The sequence below is a fragment of the Microtus pennsylvanicus genome, chromosome 10, assembly GCF_037038515.1.
Source record: "Microtus pennsylvanicus isolate mMicPen1 chromosome 10, mMicPen1.hap1, whole genome shotgun sequence".
Lineage (NCBI taxonomy): Eukaryota > Metazoa > Chordata > Mammalia > Rodentia > Cricetidae > Microtus > Microtus pennsylvanicus.
The window spans coordinates 15,290,107-15,308,406 of NC_134588.1; the positions used below are offsets into that span (position 1 = coordinate 15,290,107).

Sequence of the window (18,300 nt, forward strand, 5' to 3'; positions counted from 1 at the left end):
AGAAACAGCCAGACTCTCCAGTGTGACACTTCTGCCCATCAGGGGCCTAGTGAGGTTCTTGCACTGGACTCCTGTCCCTTTCTCACTCAAGAACCCTTATGATGCCTGCCTGGTGGGAAGAGGAGCATCTCATCCTGTGTACCTTGGCCAGTCCTTCTTCCCCTGCATCAAAAGATGCTTCCTGGCCCAGGGGAGCCCCATGGGATCACTGTTCTGTAATGGTGGCAGATCACTCCATTTCTGCAGGATTTGGGGGGGGACTGTGCTGAGTAGCTGTCCCTCACACATGGATGTCACAGGGCTGGGAGGATAGATGCCCTCTGCCCTGGGTATGTTCTGGCCTCCTGCTCCTCCCAGCTGTTTTGAATTATAATGTAGGGTCTATTCGGGACTCCGGAGACTGCATACAGACAGAAACACAAATGCACACACTCACACGCATAAGTTACATTTCCCCTTACGGACCCATGGTTAGGTCTAATTAATAAACCAAGCACAGGAAGACAGTAATACGAGCAATGACAACGAAGGAAATTGTAGCTATAATAAAATGAGAGTATGATCTCCTTAAGAATTCAAAAAACAATATCTGCAGACTTTTGTGGTTGAACGTATCTGAGAGGGAAGGAGGCAAAAGCATGGACAATGGGGGCTGTGGAACCCCCATAGGAGGAGCATGAAGCCAATGTGGTTTCTGGGTGCTCAGAAGGTAGGCTGCCTGCCCAAAGGCAACAGGGGTGCCTGTTACTCTCCTTGGGGACCAATTTTATGAAGGTAGTCCCTCCAACCCCAGGGCATATCCAAGGGGTCTGGCTGGCTATTTTCTGCAGGCTCTGATGCCCCCTATACCCCACCCCCAACCTTGGGCTGCTCTGACAGGCGTCTGCTCCATGCCTTCCAGGGAGATGTCCATGTTAATGACGGGAAAGGCGAGAAGGCACAGCGGTTTAAAGGAGGGTCACCACCGGCTTAATGGAGGGAGAACAATTAGACTTCTGGAGACCATGTTCATTAATGGCTCCAGCGAGGAGGCGACTTCACACCTCCAGAGAAGGAGCAATTTGCAGGTTCCACGGTGACTCTGGACCTTCAGGGAGGAGGGACAGTCTCCTCAGCTCAGCTAGGATCAGATGCGGCAGCTTCAGCTCCTTCCCTAGAGAAAGGACAGGCCTGCAAAAGCTCCTGCAAGGATTCCAGGGCCTTGGTGAACCCCACCCCCACATGCTCAGGACAGCAGGAGAGTCTGCACCTAGTCCCTCTGTACCCTCAGGCCTCCTTCTTAGCCCTGGGGGGGTGGGGCAGGGCTGCATCTGGGGCAGCTCTAGGCCCAGCTCTGCACCAACTTTAGGCTGTAGTTAACAGGGAATACAGAGAACAAGGACTAAAGACCAGAACCCAACAAAATACAAATCTCTCCTATACCAAGTGTGCATCTGCCTCTGCCAATGTCACAAGGGTGGGATCTGCTACTCAATGTGTGGCACTTGCTTTGAAATACATAAGTTGAAATATAGGGACCCAGCTTCTTAGTTAGGTAAGAATAATAGCAAATCCTATTATATATGTATTATATGTGAATACATATCACACGCGTGGTGTGTCACTCTGAATACCATGGTGTAACCTGCATCCCAGGAATTCAGATCTCAATCACCTATGCACATATCATCACTCCATTTGCAGCATCTAGAAACTCAGCTCAGGGCCCCCACAAGCTGTGCCTGTCTCCATTTCCAGGGCTTCACACATGGCTTGTTTTCTCCCCCCGCATGTGGTCGGCAGGCAGCATGAACTTGACAGCACCATCTTTCTCCCAGCCTCTGCGGATCTTAGTGAGTCTGCGGCTGAGGCAGGGAAGGAGGAAGAGGCCCTTGGCCAGGATGATCACACAGGGCAGGAGCAGCGTGAGTGTGAACGTAGGCGGCAGGTAGAACTTGTAGTGGTTTTCTTCAAAGGCACGGGTCCAGCCATAGGTGAGTGTGTGCAGCGTGCTCAGCATCAGGGCCACGAAGCCCAGCGTGGACTGTGGGAAGAAAGGAGGCGGAAATGAGAGAGGAGGACCACGGATGTCAGAGCCCTGCTGAATTCCAATCCCAGGCCCACTTCTTTCTCTTATAATTTTTCCACGTTTTATTTGGCGTATGTGCGTGCGTGTGTGAAGGTCAGAGGCCAGCTTGAGGAAGTGGCTTTTCTCCTTCCTTATGTGAGTCCCAGGGATGAAACTCAGCTTGGCAGCCTTGGTAACCGGAACTGCCTCAACTACTGAGCCATGTTGCTGGCCCTGGCCCTCTTCTCTTTCCTTCACTTCTTCTGAACTAGGCTTCTCATCCAGTCTAGCCTCAAACTCAGTAGCTAGCTGAGGATGACCTTGACCTCCTGATCTCCCCTGTGGAGGAGAGAATGCAGGGCTTGCTTTGCCCTCCACCTAAGCCACAACCCAAGCCCTCTGTTCTTTCTACGTGTGGCGCAATGGTTATTTCCTAAACCATCTGGGCGGGCTCCAGTGTCCCTGGCTGAAAACAGGAGCCACACTTCCAGGCTAACGGCATTTAAGGATTGACAGACGACCATGCCTTTTGTCTTCTTTTGCATCTTCTTCCAACTATGGCATTTGGACTTCTGATGATTCCCAGGAAACTTTTAGACAGAATTATACCGAAGGGGCTTTTTTAAAAAACATTCTATTGATTTCATATGTATTAGAATAGAAACAAAAGTCTGCTAGCATGTCCAGACCAGAATTTGACAGATAATGCCTGGCTGAGGTAAGGCTGAATTAAGAAGGGAATTCATTATAAATTGTCTTAAAGAGAAACAGGGCATGGTGGAACTCTCCTTTAATGCCATCACTCAAGAGGCAGAGGTAGGCAGATCTCTGTGAGTTCAAGGCTAGCCTGGTCTACACAGTGAGTTCTAGGACAGCCAGAGCTTTGTAGTGAGACCCCGTCTCAGACAGACATTTAGATGATAGAGAAACACAAAGTAAAGAGTTTGCTGATTTGTATACAGGATTCAGCACCAGCAGTGACGGTGGCTCCAGGGGCCTGTGGTCTGGTGACCTGGCACTGTACAGAAAACCTCACACGGCCATCAGGAGGCACTATGTTTGTTAACTTCATCTCCTGCCCAGCAGTAACTTAGAATCTCGTCAGCCATATCTCTCACTTGGAAAAATTGAATGTTGTAGTCTTATGAGCATCGTGGCCCCAGACGGAACTGTCTGAACATTCTTACAATAGTTTTCCACCCTTGCAGGTATAGGTGGCTTTTGCAAGTTATTTCCAGGCAAGAGCAGCCAATTAACACTGGACTCTTGCTTTCTCTTCTTCCTCCTCTTCCTTTTTTTTTTTTTTTTTTGAGACAGGGTTTTTCTGTGTAGCCCTGACTATCCTGAAACTTGCTCTGTAATTCAAGCTGGCCTCGAACTCAGAGACCCACCTGCTTCTGCCTCCCGAGTTCTGGAATTAAAGGTGTGCAATCTCCTGGCCCAGGCTGCATTCTCATGGACCACAGACAGGAGATGCTGATCTTGTCATGCCTGCTGGGATTGACTAGCAGTGGTCCTGAGCACAGCATGTCATCAACTTCAGTGACAAGCAGGGGATTACAGCAGCAAGCCTGAGCAAGGTGTGGGTGTGGGTATAGTGAGCTGTGTGGGGCAAGAGGAAAGGTCTGGACATCTCTGGATGAATGCTGACCACTAGCACCACTGAGGATTTAGGCTGGAGGATTATGTGGTGGTCATCATCAAACAAAAAGTGCTGTTTTCTTCAAGAAGCCGTCACACTGGTATGACCTAAAGAGGCTGCACATTCATGGGGCTGATGCTCCATAGACATTGGTTTGGGGCTTTCTAGAAAAGCAACAACTGGCTCCTAGATTTCTTCCTAGCCAGGCTTGTCAACATAGCGTTGGGGGCTTGTCTGTTATGCCTCCTTGTTTGAGCTCACCTCAGATTCCATTCTAAAAGGGACTGGGGTCTGGTGGGGCTGGGGTCTGGCTCAGTGGGAGAGCCTCTGCCTAGCCTAGCATGTAGAGGATCCCGGGGTCCATCCACAGCACAGGAAAACTGAAATAGTACAGATGAATAGATGGGGCTATCATACATTGCACCTTATCCTTGCCACTTGCGTTGCGCCTTATCCTTGCCACTTGCACCTGCTCTTGTATTAAACCAGGATAGTGAGTTCCAGCCAGAGAAAGAGCTTCACTTAGAAGGATTTGCTTGTGATGTTCCAGTGAAGCATCACAACAAACATTTCCCAGTGGCTGCACACTGTATTCATGGGTAGCTGCCTGGGGATATTTTTTTCCATTTTCCATTTGTGTGCAGGGGACACACATGTATGTGAGTACATATGTGTGCATGCATGTGTGTGTGTGTGCGTGCATGAGTGCATGCATGTCATGTGGAGGTCTGAGATTAATGTTGGAATCATCTGTGATCGCTCTTCTACCTTATTTATTGAGGCAGGGTCTCTCAGTCAAACCCAGGGCTTGCTGATGAGCCTAGTTTCACTAGCTAGCTTGCTTAGGGTTCCCATCTCTATCTTCTGAGATTGGAATTACAGGTGGGCCACCATGCCTACCCAGAATTCATGTGGGTTCTAGAAACCAAAACTCTGGTACTCAAGTTGTGTGGCAAGCATTTTAACCACTGAGCCATCTTCCTCGCTCTGCTCCCGCTCTAAATAAGATACCCACCCAAATGCAGTAAGCGCTCCCCTCCCCGGTCTCTCTCCACTGGATTTTATTTCTAAGTGTTGGTCAGTCGGAGGCTGGTTCCAAACAGAAGCTGGATGTTAAAATCACCTAGGAAGCCTGTGGGGAAGCAGGAGTTGCACCAGCCCGGCCCTGGGGAAATTCAAATTCAACTAGTTTAGGGTGGAGCTCAGTCATCTGGTGTTTTCAGAGTTCAGCAGATGATGCAAATGTGTCACCAGGACTAAGCCACTAATTTTGGAAACCCTCTCACCCACGCCCTTCTAGCTGGAGGTTGAAGAACCCACGCAGGGCCCAGCACCCAGGCTGCTCTATTGGTGAGGGCCCAGCTCTAGCTCTTTAGAGAACCACGGACCCCATGTGTGCCACAGGCCTTCCTGATACACAGCAGCAGTAAGACCCCACCGAGGCCAAGGACGGTGAGGGCCCAGCTTCTCTTCTGTGATACGCCAGTGTTTGACCCACGAGGGCTCCTGTCTTCAGCACTCCATCTGAAGACTGAGAAGACGAGAATGCTGGTCCTATGGAGACCTTCCCGGGGTCCACCAGCCACCAGCCACAGGCAGCACCTCATAGCCCCTCTTTTCTTTGTTTTCTGCGTCCCGTGATACCCGTGGCAGGAATCCCAACTTTGGGCTAGTTGTTTCTAGCAGGGCTGATAGCCAGAAAGCCTTTAGATTTTCCAGGCCTGCTGGGAAGCCTCGATGTTTTCAGAGAATTTGTTTTTCCTAAAATTCTCTTTGTCCTTGGGAACATTTTTTTTTAAAAAAAATTCTAGAATAACCAAAGGAAATTAGAAGAAAAAGCGTTGTCATGAAGCCATTAATAACCCCCAAGACATATACACCAAGCTAGTGCCGCTTTTATCACACAGAAGCTTGTTAGCCGTGGCTCCTGCTGGTACTCAAGTACCACAGCATGAAGGGTCTTCGGCCATCGCTCACCAAGTGTGGGTCAGGCTAGTCCTTGTCATTATTTCAGGCAGCGGCTGCATCAGGCAAAGTCAGAGGAAGTGCCTGTAACTCAGGGTCAGAACTTGGCTTTCAGGGCTGCACCCGGGTCATCTACGCAGAGGGCTCTGCAGACTCCTGGACACCACAATGCTATGGAGTTTGACTGAATAGGGAAGGTTCAATACAGACCATGCTAAACAAAAACACCCAAACAAACACTACTCTAAACTGAAAACTTCTAACCCCACTGTGGGGGTCTGGGGATATAGCTCAGGAGTGCACTGTTTGTCTAGCATGTCTAAGTCCCTGAGATCTATCCCCCGCCCCCGGCCACAGAAACAGGAACTGGTGCACAAACACATAATCTCAGCATTTGGGAGGCAGGAGGCAGGAGGGTCTGTTCAAAGTCATCCTCAACTGTGTAGCCAGTTTGAGGCTAGCATGGGCTTCATGGGATCCTGTCTCCAAAAGGAAACAAATGAGGTAAGGGTATAAGACAGCCCCGGATTTCATCACAGTCCCACAGAAACGGGTGTGATGGGACATGCCTGACCCCAGCACTTGGGAGGTTGAGGCAGGAGGATTAGGCAAGCATTTGATGTTTTTCATGACTACACAGATTAAGTTTGAGGCCAGCCTGGACTAAATGGGATCCTGCCCCCGAAACTAAAAGAAACTATACCCAAATCACCTTGGAAACAAAAGGTTCAATGCAGGCATATGGAGTCTTTTAATGAGATCAGTATTCCAACGGCTCTCAGCTCAGCTAAATAGAGCATTCCAGGCCAAGGGTTGGCCAGGGCTCTTCGGAACACTAATAGGTTTCTAAATCCAATGGCTCTTCCCTGCTCCAGAAGGCCAGAGCTTCCCTCAAAACCCCCAGCTGAGCAGGAACTGTCTCTTTCACTGGCTTTTGGGACCCTGCTTCTCATACTGGGTCGCCTTGCCCAGTCTTCATGCAGCTTGTTCGATGTGCCATGCTCTGTTGACACTTGTGGGAGACCTGCCCTTTCCTGGATGCAGAGGGAAGAGGAGGGGATTGGGGAGGGGGAAGGGGGCAATGCCGGAGAGGGACTGGGAGGGGAGGATGGTGGGGGGAGGCTGCAGCCAGGATGTAAAATAAAAAGATGAATTAAAAAGAAAAAACCCAGCTGTTACTGGGCACAGAAAGCCCTCGCTTCCCATGGATCCTGCTCACATTCTTCCTTGTCGTGGTCCTGGGTGGTTACAAGGAGGTGCTGAGTGGGAAGCTCCAAACCGCGGAGACGCGCGGCTGATGGAGCAGGAAGGCTCTGTTCCTGCCACTGGAGGGCAGCATGCACATTTAGGGTCACCCCGACTTCCAGGCTGTCCCTGAGCCCTTTGGTAGTAGGGCCCTATCTCTCTAGAAATGCTTTGTGCTTTAAAACCTGCTACGGACATTTTCGATGGTGGCTGACAATAAGAAGTGTATTATGCATTACAAATGCCCAGGGCACAGCCATATAACCCAGCATCGAGAGGAAGACACACAGAGATAGTAATAGTTGGGAGTTAGTGCGCTGACATGAACATCATCCCAGCTAGGAGGATCTTAGTCCAAGAGTTCAAGGCCAGCCTGTGTAACACAGTGAGACACCATCCTCAAAACCAAAACATGCGGACAGTTGGTGCTTATCAGAGGGAGTAGGGCTGTGACCAGACACCAAGAGTACCCATGTGCTGTTTTCCTTTCACCCATGGTTTTTCACGTTGTCTCACAAACATTTCTCTTATGGCATTAATTTCATTTTTCAGGAGTACTAATTGAGGCTTGGTGGCAGGGGCATGGCTGGCCCACACCGCAGAGCAGGTGATGCGGGAACTGAGAAGCCCCTGGCAGACCCTCCTCCATACTGGGTTCTCGGGAGAGAGAGCACAAGGTATCTGGGGCTACAGTGCAGACATCAGACCCCCTAAATGAATCCCTGCCGTTCCACCCACTCGCTTCAATATGTAAAGCAAAGCATGGCTTCTGGAGTCCCAGTCAGCTTTTGCTAACAAAACCAAATCCATAGGCTTCCTCCAGCAGCCAGAGCCGGAGCATGTAATCTACAGCTGCTTAAGGGAAGAACTTTCTGGAAAGGGAAGCGACCCACAGCCTGTTTTAATTGTGATCGAACCACATACCCAGGATCCTTGAGGCGGCAAGTGAGAAATCCGAGATTTGGGTGTGAGACAAACAGGGATTAGTGGCAGATCAAGAAAATTCCTTCCCTCCCCACCCTCTTAGGCCAGGCTGTGTCAGCCCTGAGCCCTCCACCAGGGGCCTTCTGGGAGAAGCACAGCCCTGGAGATTCACAGCCTTGCTTTAAAACTCAGCCACAACTGTTTGGTTCTAAGGTACGCTAAGGGTCTCAGTCACAAAGAATTAATTTGGATTATATAAGAGCAGTATTCTGTCACTGTCCCTCTGAGTCCTTGCTGAGCAGAGAAGCTGCAGATTGTGGTTGACAGTGGGGGTGGAGATGGCTGTTCTCTGCCCTGATACAAAACGATTGGCGGGAGCCGAGATGAGTCAGCCTCTGCCAGCACTGACCCTCCTGTACTTTCTGAAGAACACTGGGGGGTGCCCAGGGAATTTGAGACATGTCCCCCATGTAGGCTGTGTCCCTTACAATCTCTGCTTACCTTGCTCCCAGCTGTATCTTAGCCTATAGTGATGCCCGGCACAGTGTGTGCTCAGACTGGCCACTGCCTTGAAAACTGCAAGGAGACCTTTTCCCTGCAGCATTGCTTCCCTGAGTGTTGGCAGCTGTGAGCTGAGAAACAGAATCGTGGTGGTGGTGTTCACAAATATCCAGTTATCAGAAGTTTGTGTGTACAAACTGCACTAGAATCTCTGATATGCCATGGTACACTGTGACTCTCTTACAGGAAGTAATCCATAATTTATGTATTGGAGAACTGCCATCTGTCTGTCTACCTATCACCATCAATTCACACATGCATTCATTCATCCATCTGTCTATCCATCTATCCATTCACCTATACCAACACGAATCATCTATCTACTATCAATCAATCAGTCTCTATCATCTATCAGTATCTATCAATCAATATCTATATCTATCCATCTGTCTATTTATTGATCTCTTACAGAGATTGAAGCAAGAGACTTGCACATACTTAGCAAGTACTCTACCTCTAAGTGACACCCCAGTCTTCATACTTTTTTCTCTGAATTGGTCCAAGAAACATCATCATTTAGGAAACATTGCTTGATCTCATTACAGAGCAGTCCTCATACTAGTTCCCACCTGCCCCAAAGGGGAACCGGGCACCAGGGTGAGCTGAGGGTGTGTGTGTGTGTGTGTGTGTGTGTGTGTGTGTGTGGATGGAGGCTGAGCTGAGGGTGTGTGTGTGTTGGTGGAGGCTGAGCTGAGGGTGTGTGTGTTGGTGGAGGCTGAGCTGAGGGTGTGTGTGTTGGTGGAGGCTGAGCTGAGGGTGTGTGTGTATGGAGGTTGAGCTGAGGGTGTGTGTGTTGGTGGAGGCTGAGCTGAGGGTGTGTGTGTTGGTGGAGGCTGAGCTGAGGGTGTGTGTGTATGGAGGTTGAGCTGAGGGTGTGTGTGTTGGTGGAGGCTGAGCTGAGGGTGTGTGTGTTGGTGGAGGCTGAGCTGAGGGTGTGTGTGTATGGAGGTTGAGCTGAGGGTGTGTGTGTTGGTGGAGGCTGAGCTGAGGGTGTGTGTGTATGGAGGTTGAGCTGAGGGTGTGTGTGTTGGTGGAGGCTGAGCTGAGGGTGTGTGTGTGTATGGAGGCTGAGCTGAGGGTGTGTGTGTTGGTGGAGGCTGAGCTGAGGGTGTGTGTGTGTGTGGAGGCTGAGCTGAGGGTGTGTGTGTTGGTGGAGGCTGAGCTGAGGGTGTGTGTGTATGGAGGTTGAGCTGAGGGTGTGTGTGTTGGTGGAGGCTGAGCTGAGGGTGTGTGTGTGTATGGAGGCTGAGCTGAGGGTGTGTGTGTTGGTGGAGGCTGAGCTGAGGGTGTGTGTGTGTGTATGGAGGCTGAGCTGAGGGTGTGTGTGTTGGTGGAGGCTGAGCTGAGGGTGTGTGTGTGTATGGAGGCTGAGCTGAGGGTGTGTGTGTGTTGGTGGAGGCTGAGCTGAGGGTGTGTGTGTTGGTGAAGGCTGAGCTGAGGGTGTGTGTGTTGGTGGAGGTTGAGCTGAGGGTGTGTGTGTGTATGGAGGCTGAGCTGAGGGTGTCTGTGTTGGTGGAGGCTGAGCTGAGGGTGTCTGTGTTGGTGGAGGCTGAGCTGAGGGTGTGTGTGTTGGTGGAGGTTGAGCTGAGGGTGTGTGTGTATGGAGGTTGATCTGAGGGTGTGTGTGTGTATGGAGGCTGAGCTGAGGGTGTGTGTGTTGGTGGAGGCTGAGCTGAGGGTGTGTGTGTGGATGGAGGCTGAGCTGAGGGTGTGTGTGTTGGTGGAGGCTGAGCTGAGGGTGTGTGTGTTGGTGGAGGCTGAGCTGAGGGTGTGTGTGTTGGTGGAGGCTGAGCTGAGGGTGTGTGTGTATGGAGGCTGAGCTGAGGGTGTGTGTGTGTATGGAGGCTGAGCTGAGGGTGTGTGTGTTGGTGGAGGCTGAGCTGAGGGTGTGTGTGTTGGTGGAGGCTGAGCTGAGGGTGTGTGTGTGTTGGTGGAGGTTGAGCTGAGGGTGTGTGTGTTGGTGGAGGTTGAGCTGAGGGTGTGTGTGTGTTGGTGGAGGTTGAGCTGAGGGTGTGTGTGTTGGTGGAGGCTGAGCTGAGGGTGTGTGTGTTGGTGGAGGTTGAGCTGAGGGTGTGTGTGTATGGAGGTTGAGCTGAAGATGTGTGTGTGTATGGAGGCTGAGCTGAGGGTGTGTGTGTTGGTGGAGGTTGAGCTGAGGGTGTGTGTGTGTTGGTGGAGGCTGAGCTGAGGGTGTGTGTGTTGGTGGAGGCTGAGCTGAGGGTGTGTGTGTGTTGGTGGAGGCTGAGCTGAGGGTGTGTGTGTTGGTGGAGGTTGAGCTGAGGGTGTGTGTGTGTTGGTGGAGGCTGAGCTGAGGGTGTGTTTAATGTTGAGGAAGGAGTTTCTAAGAGCACTCATAGCTCACTGCCTCCCATGGACACCAGGCTCCTGCAATGACTATGGAAGTACTCTGTCCCCTGAGGAAGTTCAGCCCAGGGTCCCGTACTCTGTCCACCATCCTTGTCAAAGCTCTACAGGATAGACTTTCCAGGATCAGGAAGTCTAACTTGCCCAGGGCAAGCTGAAGCAGGATCAGGAGGTTGGGAGACCCTACAAGATGGGGAGTCCTCAGCACCTGACCCAGTGTCCCGTAAAAACCGGGATCTAAGCTGAAATAGTCCAGAGAGCACAAAACTAGGCTGGCCCAGGACCAAGCTGCAGCTGGCGCTCAAGGGAAATCTGCTTTACCTGTACGAAGCTGAACTCCTTCCAGTTGAGTGAGTTGGCAATGGAGGGAAGTGAGGTGACAGCCAGCAGCGACAGCATACCCAGGGCCAGCACGCCCATGGAGAGGTATATCTCCATGCGCCAGACTTCTTCCTCAACCCAGAGGCGGCTCTTGTTGGCCAGGACCTGGCAGAAGGGAAACCATGACCACGATTAGCAAAAGCTGGTACCCGAGAGCACACATCACCGTGGAGCGCGGGTCGCCCTAGAGCGCGCTCCAGACACGTCCGTCACCCTGGAGCGCGGGTCCGTCACCCTGGAGCGCAGGTCCGTTACCCTGGAGCGCGGGTTGCCCTGGAGCACGCTCCAGACACGTCCGTCACCCTGGAGCGCGGGTCCGTCACCCTGGAGCATGGGTCCGTTACCCTGGAGCGCGGGTTGCCCTGGAGCGCGCTCCAGACAGGTCCGTCACCCTGGAGCGTGGGTCCGTCACCCTGGAGCACGTATGGCTGAGCACCAAAGGACAAGAGTGAGAAAGCCACAGCTATGTTCACGCTCTGCTGAACAGCTAACGTGTGCCAGGCATATTCTAAGCACTCCCCAGGTATTTGAAAGCCACACTGGGTGGAGAGATGGCACAGCAATAAAAGCATTTGCTGCTCTTGCAGAGAGGACCCAGCTTTGGTTCTTGGCGCCCAAGTCTGGCAGTTCACCACCTGTAACTCCCATTCCAGGGGCTCTGATACCTTTCTCTGGTCTTTAAGAGTTCTTACACTCACGTGCACATACCCATACATGGACATACAGGAGTTATTAAAAATAAATCTTTGAGCCAGGTAGCAGTGGCACACGCCTTTAATCCTAGCACTTGGGAGGCAGAGGCAGTCAGATCTCTGAATTCCAGGCCAGCCTGGTCTACAGAGCGAGTTCCAGGACACCAAAAACCCCTATCTTGGAAAAGCAATAACAATAAATAAGTAAATAAATAAAATCTTTAAAAAGTAATTAATCTCATTATGTCTCCTTAAGACAGAGAGCACTCTACCCCCATTTTAGGGATTAAGGAAACAAGAGACAATGATTGGGCTGGTTTCTCAAAGTCCCAGCTCCCTTCCTGGCTGATGGCCAATCTCAGTTTGAGGGTAAGAGACCAGAGAGTCCCAGGATATACAGACCCTCAGCTGGGCCTGGGGATGCATGCCTATAATTCCAGCACTCGGGAAGCTGAGTCAGGAGGATCATTGTGCAAATCTAGCCTGGGCTACTCATTGAGGCTCTGTCTCATATCTTACCCCCGGCCAACAAAAGAAGCCTGTGTTCCCTATGCATGGCTATACCACACTGTTTTCCAGCCCCCAGTCAGGATAGTGGAAAGACAGTGTTTCAGGGCTGTGTCCCCTCCGTCTATGGACCCACAGCCCTCCCAGCTGCCTCCCCTCCCAGCTGCCTCCCTCACCTGGAACCTTTCCACCCTGCTTCATTAGTGCCTCACACTTGGGACACACGATGACACTCAATGCCACTCCTCAACATCTCCAAACTCAAAACCCCAGGCCCCTTTCTTTCCATGTGTTATTTTCTCTCTCTCGGGGAGGGGGGGCACATACCTCTAGCTCATCTGTTGCCCGGCAACAGTCCGACATCCCCTCACCAGTTAGTTCAGCAAGCACTTAGAAAGTAGGTACTGTGTGCTGGGTCCTGGACTACATGAGAACATTTGCCGTCATGACACTGGTGTCTCCCACTGAGCTCCAAGAGCACACACGTGCATCAGGGATGCTCTGAGCCCTGAGATGGCCCCTCCTCACCCACTGGTGCTCCCTGACCCAGCGCCTGCACGGGGAAGAACTGGAATCAAGGTCCTTCCCTCAGGACTGCCATCATTTCCCAGTCAGTCCTGAATGCTAGCCCTTTAATCTGCTATCAAAAAAGCAAGAAAGAAAGGAGGCTAAGCAGGCTGCTCTCTGCCTCTCCTACAAGGAGACTGACTCAGACATGTGTGTGTGTGTGTGTGTGTGTAACCACTTCAGCAGGAAGAAAAAAAAAACCTCGTGTAAGCCTGTTACTGGAATAGAATATTAAAAATGAATCCAAGGGCTAAGCAACAATGGCTGCAAAGTTTACAAAAGAAACTAAAGGAGTCAAGAAAATGCCATCTATGGCCACTGCCTGCACAGTGAGAAAAGATGGCCTGGTTTTTGTTTCTGTTTTGCGACAGGGTCTCCTGTAACACAAGCTCAAGCTGTCCTCCAACTCACAAGACAGCCAAGGATGACCTTGAATTCTGATCCTCCTGCCTCCACTTCCCAAGTAAGTGCCATAATTTCAAATTTGTGCCACATGGCTAGGCTGTGGGTGTTGCTGGGGTGGAACCCAGGGCTTTCTGCGTGCTAAACAAACACTACCGGCTGAGCCGCATCCAGTTTCCCATTCTGTATTATTGTAGGGCAGGCTGCTTCATATTGGTGTCTGAAGGCCACAAAGGACCAGGAGTTGAAGGACCTGTTTCTTTCCTGACCACTGGCCTTGTGGGTCTCTGAGACACCATCTCTGGACCTGTTTCTTTACCTGACAGATCCCAACGAGCTGTGATTTTGGCCAGTAATTGCAATGTGGTAAAACAAGCTGGAACAGCATTTGCTAGTGGGGAGAGACGGGTCTGACCCTGCAAAAGGCTCAGGTCCCTGCCGGAGCAGCCCCCAAACAAGACTGACTCATGGTTGGTGGTGTTAGCGAAGCGAGTCATCTCCGTGTGCTCCGCTGTTTGCGCATTACTCAGCGGCTTGCTGAGCTCAGGTGGCTCACATCACAAGTCCCGCTGTGCATGACTGCAGACTAGTCAACAGTGGCTTGCAACACTGGTGCTCCTCCCCCGCTCCCGCCCTGCCGGCACTGAGGAGGGAAACACTCCTGGGGGCTGATCGTTATTACTTTTATGGCGTGAGTGCGGTGTGTTCGAGTTTGTGTGGTGGCCAGGAGTCAACATTGGGTGACATTCTTCAGGAGCTGTCTACCTTGCTTATTAAGATGATTTCTTAATGAATGTGGAACTTGGCAAGTAAGCTAGGCTGCTGGCCGGAGAGCCCCAGGGATCTGCCTGTCTCTACCTCCCCAGCCTGGGATGGCAGGCATGTGCCGTCACTCCCAGCATTTTCATGGCTTCCGGGGATTGATCAAACCCAGATCCTCATGCTTGCAAGGCAAGCTCTTTGTTGGATGACTCTTCCTCACTCTAGTGGTCCCACGCTGGTTAGCTTTGGAGTGAGGAGGACAGGGGGAAGCTGCCTGTGGGCCAGCTGTTGCTTCTGAACTTGACTTCTAACTAATCTGGAAATGCATGTCCAGGAGCAGCACCGGCAAGTCAGAAAGCCACAGCCACTCCAGTCTAGGTAGTGATGATGCTGTTGGAAAAGGTGGTCTTGAAAGCCTCCAGGCCGCACTGTTTGGGGATTCAGGGAAATCCCAGAGAGGTTTTCTGTGTCCATGTTATTGTGTGTACTCCCTGTTCCTACAAGGCCCAGAAACAGCCAGTGTGAGCACTGGCCACGGGGAGGTAGCCAAGAGCAGTCAAGGGGACTGCTTCCCACACGTTAAAGCTTCAGGGACAGGATACAACATTTCTCAACAGTGTCCAGGCCTGGGACCCAAAGGTGCAGCCGATCAGTGGCTACCACATCCACGTTGAACTGGCTCCGCATTGCCAGGCTTTGGCATGCTAAACGCCAGACTTTCTCTGAGGGTCGCCTCAGACATGCTCCATCACCCTGGGTCTCCCCTTGAGGATTTGGCAACATAGCTGAAGCCCCTTTAGGGCACAGACTGTCTTGTAGGAGTGAGACGATTCACCTGTGCCATCTGGGCCATGAAGCTGGCGTGATGGCAACACTGGGCTAATGACATCAAGGAGGGTCTGGGCCAGACAGAGAATTTAGAGAACGGCATACACTAAGAGGGAGGGGAGCTGCTCAGTCAACGGCACATGGACCTGTCTTGGATCACTAGAACCTAATCAGAAAGCTGGGTGTGATGGCACGTCCTTGTGACCCCAGCACTGTGAGGCAGAGACAGTGGATCCCTGAGGCTCACTGCCCAGACAGCAGAACCTACTCAGCAATTTCCAGGCAAGTGAGAGACCTTGTCGTAAAAATAACAAAACAGATGAACAAAAGGTTCCCCAAACAATAAGCACAAAACCCAAGCCTCATAGTGCTTCAGGATCGACAGCTTAGGTGGTCTCTGCCTCCACGTAGACAGGCCAACACTTTTATGTGCCCCACATGCGTGTGCACCAGCACACAGGTGAGCATGCTCATACACACAGAAAAAGGGAATTAGTTAGGGCTGGGGAGGGGCAGTGGCTTCCTATGCCCTGGGAGAGGGTGGGCCTTTTCTTTCTCAGCTCTGCCTGAACTCTTGCCAACTCAGCACAGAGGACTAAAAACACAGGGCTCCAGCCCCTGCATCACCGTTTCCGGGCCAGGACATGCTGCCTGGCGTCCCTTCAGTAGGACAGGGCTCCCACACCCAGGGGGTTCACCTTTTGTAGAGGAAAATGTCACCCTGGACTTGCTGCAGGTCTGTAATCTTAATTCCTTAGGAAGCTGAGGCAGTAGGATCACAACTTCTGGGCTACAGATGAGTTCAAGGATGCCCTGGGCAACTTAGCGAGAAAAAAAAAATGAAATTTATGCCCTAGCAATGCTGAAGCATGCATGGGCAGCCCGTATAAGGTGGTTTTGTCAAACTTGTCTGAGAAACCACTGGCAGGGAAGCAGGTGCCCGAGGTGGGCAGGGGTGGAGGCCTGTGATCCAGCAGTGACGTGACCTCACTTCCATGCCCTGTGTCCCTAGGGACCATGTCAGGGTGGGCACTGGCCTCATGGGATCCCTGTACCCTGAGGGTGGATGAGATGAACTTCGCTAGCCCTGGGATGAACCCTGCTGGGTAACTGATGTCCTTCGTGGGCAGCATGCAGCCACCAGCCTGGGGCCCAAGGCTGACATAGAAAAAGAAAAGCAGAGACGCCATAGTTCTGAACCAAGCAGGAAAGCGGGCGAGACAGTGGCCAAGCTGCTTCTGTATGCACTGCTGCCTGCTGACGCCGCCATTTCTGCTCCCTTGACTCAAAGACCCCCACTGTCCCAGAACCCACTGGGCAGAGTGGTGCCATATGGCTTCTTAAGTGAGGAAATAAGACCACGCCTCAATTAAAAAGGAGAGGAGCCACCTTAGTTGGTAAAATGCTTGTCTTGCAACTGTGAGGATCTGAATTTGAATCCCAGAACCCACAAATAAGCTGGGCATAGGCTGGGGAGATGGCTCAGTGGGTAAAGTGCTTGCCACAAAAGCATGAGGTCACATGCACGCACACTCATGTGCACACACACACACACACACTCATGCACACACATACACATACACACACATAATGTTAATCCCAGGAATGCAAAGATGGGAGGTGGAGGCAGATAGATCTGGAACTTGCTAGCAAGCTGTAAGATCTGACTTCAGATCCCCAAAGCCCACATAATATGGGATGCTATAGTGCACATCTACATTCCCAGCATGCCTGTGGAGAAATGGGATGCAAAGATAGGAGTCTCTAGAAACTTGAAGGACAGCTAGTCTAGGGTATGTAGAAGCAAACAACAGACCCTACCTCAAACAACGCAGATGGTGAGGGCCAACTCTGACCTCTACAAGTGCTCCATGACAAGTATATACCCACACTTATAGGCAGCAACACGCACACACATGCACATGCACGTACACATACAGGCACACACGCGCGCGCGCACGCACACACACACTCACTGGCACTCTTTCCCGACTATGTCTTCCTCCACAGTGCTCAAGAACTAGGTACCTGCTCTCCCTCGGTCTCCCACACTTAAGTCTGCACGAGTGAGGATAGCCACAGTGGTACCCAGATAGCTCCCGGTGAAGGTGGTGGGTTGTACCTGCTTCACAGCCAGGTTGACCAGGTCGTAGCGGTGGGAGCGGCGCAGCGGCAAGCAGAAGCTGTAGAGAGCGTGTAGCACTCCAAAGAAGAAGCTGAGCAGCCCGATCTGCTTGCGATGCTGCAGCCAGTGGTCCAGCCAGTCCGGGAAACGCTGGTACTTGGTCCCCCTCCTCAGCTGAAGGGCGGCGGCCAGCACACCAGGCAGGTACACCAGGGACAGCAGCACATAAGCCACACAGGGCAGTGTGGTGTTGACCACAGACAAGGGCACCTTGTAGAATTTGTTCTCATGCTTCCGCATGTATGGCTGCAGTACATCCCGGATGAAGTTGTAGGCATAGAAGCACACGAAGAGCCCCAGTGCCAGAAGGATGGGCACCTTCCAGGAAGGAAAGAGGCGCAGGGGTATGGCTTCTATCTCCCGGGCTGCGGCCAGCGATCCCATGTCCAGGGGTGTGAAACCCATGGTGCGTGCCATCTCTGAGATGGTGTGCTTGGCTTCCAGCTGGTCACTGCAGATGAGCACCTGTAGGAAGAGAGAAGGGGACAGTTGGCTGGAGTCACAGGTATGGGCATGGCTATGGTGAACCACCAGGGTGAAGCTCCTTAGTTGAGTTGGAGAAACTGAGGCACAGAGGGGCAGGTACCAGTGAGTGACCAGCTGGTGAGAGTGCAATTCAGAGTGCAAGATGGTGCTGATGCTCAGCCAAGGATTGGGAACAGAGGCCCTGCGGCCTCCCCTAGAGATGAAAAGACAATGCCCTCCCTGCAGGTGTTCTGCTGGCTCTGTGATATCACTGTCATGGTAGATGCTCAGTCAGACAGCCCCTGTCGCCTCTGGAACAGCTGCTTCTGAGGACTAACTGCTCAGGGACCGCCTCTTCTTGCATGTAGCCTCTGAACGTGAGGCAGCAGCCTCAGCTGCATCCTTCAGTGCAGAGATGTTCTCTATGGTGCTGTCCCTTGGCTCCACAGAGACCTCAGTCCCCAGCCATGCCTGCCCCATTGTCTTGGCCTGCAAGTCCACTGTACCCCTTGGGCTCCATGGGAAGACAGTGTCTTTGGGTCCCCAAGAATCCTGAGCCATCTTGTTGACACACCTGAGGTCTATCTAGTCTCCCACAGTAACTGAGCAGTTAGTCTGAGTAGTCATCTCAGCCTCCTGCCCAGCCTGCAGGTCTGCACTAATACACCCATCTTTCAGATGAACAGACTAAGGTCTGAGAGCCTCGGTTTTTACTCTGGCACCTTTGCAGGTTGTCAAATCAGCCTGGGATGCCCTCCCTGCT

At 51.8% G+C, this 18,300-nt stretch overlaps 1 protein-coding gene across 3 annotated transcripts in view; it reads right to left on the reverse strand.

Annotated features, from left to right (window-relative positions):
- Positions 1-510: 510 nt before the first annotated feature.
- The window catches only part of Steap3 (STEAP3 metalloreductase), a 41,171-nt gene continuing 23,381 nt past the window's right edge, over positions 511-18,300 (reverse strand). For all 3 annotated transcript variants that reach the window (XM_075987743.1, XM_075987744.1, XM_075987746.1), the window contains 3 exons: positions 17,010-17,537; positions 11,070-11,234; positions 511-2,023 (listed from right to left, as the gene is read on the reverse strand). In XM_075987743.1, coding sequence (XP_075843858.1) covers positions 1,742-2,023; positions 11,070-11,234; positions 17,010-17,537 — 975 coding nt within the window. In that variant the 3' untranslated portion in view covers positions 511-1,741. The remainder of the gene's footprint in view (positions 2,024-11,069; positions 11,235-17,009; positions 17,538-18,300) is intronic.